The following is a 2189-nucleotide window of genomic DNA, read 5'->3' as shown; positions in this document are numbered from 1 at the left end:
CTACATGGTGTTTACTTGGAATTAGAAAAGTCCATGTTGCTCTTGAAAAATCATCTACTAAAGTTAAGAAGTATTTACATTTGTTTATTGTGGAATGTTTATAGGGTCCCCACACATCAGCATGGACTAAATCAAATTTGGACTTTGCATGGGAAAGACTAGATTGAAAAGGTAAAGTATGTTGTTTTGCAAGTGGACATATATCACAATTGTGTGTTGAGTTACATGAAGGTAGTCCTATGGACTTTATTTTGTTAAGAACAGAAAATGAGCAGTGCCCTAATCTAATATGCCATAAAAGTGAATTGTTTACATTTGAGGTTTGAACAGAATGGAATGAGTGTTGAGTTGCAAATTTAGCTTCAGGAGGTATGAGCTAGAGTCCATCACATAGTGTCCCATGGGCAATTTCCTTGTTGTTGCCCTGAAAGACACATTCAAAGTGGTTAAAGTGAACTGAGAGATTTATGTTTTTGGTTACTTTGCTAATGGAAATAAGGTTGTAGGTGAAGGTTGGTATATAGAATACATTGTAGAGAGTTAGCTTTGGAGTTAATTTTACAGATCCTGTGATATGGACATTTATCATGTACTTGTTTGGAAGTCTGCCTAGTATAGGTTTATGGTGATGTTTGAGATCAGTCATTTGATGTAAGGATATGGAAATGTGATCCGTTGCCCCACTATCTATTACCCAAGCATTTTTAAGATGTGAAAAAAGTGAAGCAATGAGTGGGGTTATACCTGTTTCATCAGTTTAACCTTTGTGCATCATCATCATCATCTGATTTAGCTGGTTTTGGAGTTAGTCCATTCTTGCAGTCATCAAGTCATTGTTTGCAGATCCCTCTTGATTAGCTTGTGTTGTAGTTTGAGCCTTCTCTGCATGGTTATCCATGAAAACACTGTTAATGGTTTTACCTTTTGTGAACTGTTTGGGTTGATATTTGCCATGTAGTGGATGGCCTGGAGGATAGCCAATGTTCTTGTAGCACTCCTCCTTTGTGTGTCCTTCCCTGTAACAAGTGGTGCAATGAACTCCGGCTTTGAAGGTTGACTTCTTTTCTGCAGTGTTGTTTGATGATGACTTTGTGAACTTCTGATGATTGTATTGTTTCACATTTCCTGATACAGACATGATTGCAGGGGTGATAGGCTTTGGAAGTATTCCTTCCCTTTGCTTTTCCTCTTGTTTGATCATGCCATAAGCTTTAGCAGTGGTTGGCAATGGTTGCAGTAAAAGTATCTGACCTCTTATGTTTGAATAGCTATCATCTAGTCCCGTCAAGAACTGGATTAACCTCTTCCTTTGTTCTCTTTCACCATTAACCCTACCATTCTCACAAGTGCATAAGCAATTACACATGTAAGGTGCTTCTAGTGCATCAACCTCATCCCACAGACCTTTGAGTTTATGATAGTAAACCTCAATAGAACAGTTGCTTTGTTTCAATTGTGATATATTGTTAGCTAGCTGATATATCCTGTGTCCATCAATTTAAGCATAATGTTCTTGTAGTTCTTCCCATAGACCTGCAGCAGAATTGATGAAGTTCAAGCTGTTACTTATCTCTTCTGATACAGTGTTTAGAATCCATGAGATTATCATGTCATTGTTCCTTTCCCATAGAGACCTTGTGGTTGAGTCCAATTCTGGTTCTCTGTATTCCTTTGTCACAATTTTCAACTTGTTCTTCGCATTGAGTGCAACTGACATCGATCGCTTCCAGCTACTGTAGTTTTCTGATCCAACGAGTTTCTTTGAGATGAGAATTAGTCCAGGATTGTCATTTTGGTGTAGAAAGAGTGGATGATTTGGTGAATTTGTATCTTCTGCAGTTGTTGTTGTTGACATTTTGTATGAGATTGAAGAATTAGGTTAGAATAGAAGATGTGATTAGAATGAAGAATTGAGGAATTAGATGTGATTGCAGATTTGATGATTTTGTATGAAGATGAAGATCAGATGAAGATCTTCATGATATTCATATTAATTTGTTGAAGATTTGGTTGCAGAATTTCATCAAACTCCTGGTGTGCTTGATTGATTTTTGTATGAAGATGAAGATCAGATGAAGATCTTCATGATATTCATATTAATTTGTTGAAGATTTGGTTGCGAATTTCATCAAACACCTGGTGTGCTTGATTGTAATGTGATTGTTTCATAATCGAGCGTACAGCTCTGA

General features: G+C 37.0%; 1 protein-coding gene across 1 annotated transcript; it reads right to left on the bottom strand.

The window, feature by feature from the left end:
• Window positions 1-805: 805 nt before the first annotated feature.
• Window positions 806-1855, bottom strand: LOC139899688 (uncharacterized). Its single transcript, XM_071882535.1, has 2 exons — window positions 1534-1855; window positions 806-1404 (listed from the first exon to the last, which is right to left on the bottom strand). Exons 1-2 carry the CDS (start codon window positions 1853-1855, stop codon window positions 806-808), a joined length of 921 nt encoding a protein of 306 aa, XP_071738636.1.
• Between the last annotated feature and the right edge of the window lie 334 nt (window positions 1856-2189).

This window comes from Rutidosis leptorrhynchoides, chromosome 3, assembly GCF_046630445.1.
Source record: "Rutidosis leptorrhynchoides isolate AG116_Rl617_1_P2 chromosome 3, CSIRO_AGI_Rlap_v1, whole genome shotgun sequence".
In the NCBI taxonomy this organism is placed as follows: Eukaryota; Viridiplantae; Streptophyta; class Magnoliopsida; order Asterales; family Asteraceae; genus Rutidosis; species Rutidosis leptorrhynchoides.
The sequence above is the reverse complement of the archived record's forward strand: the minus strand, read 5'-3'. Positions and strand labels throughout refer to the sequence as shown.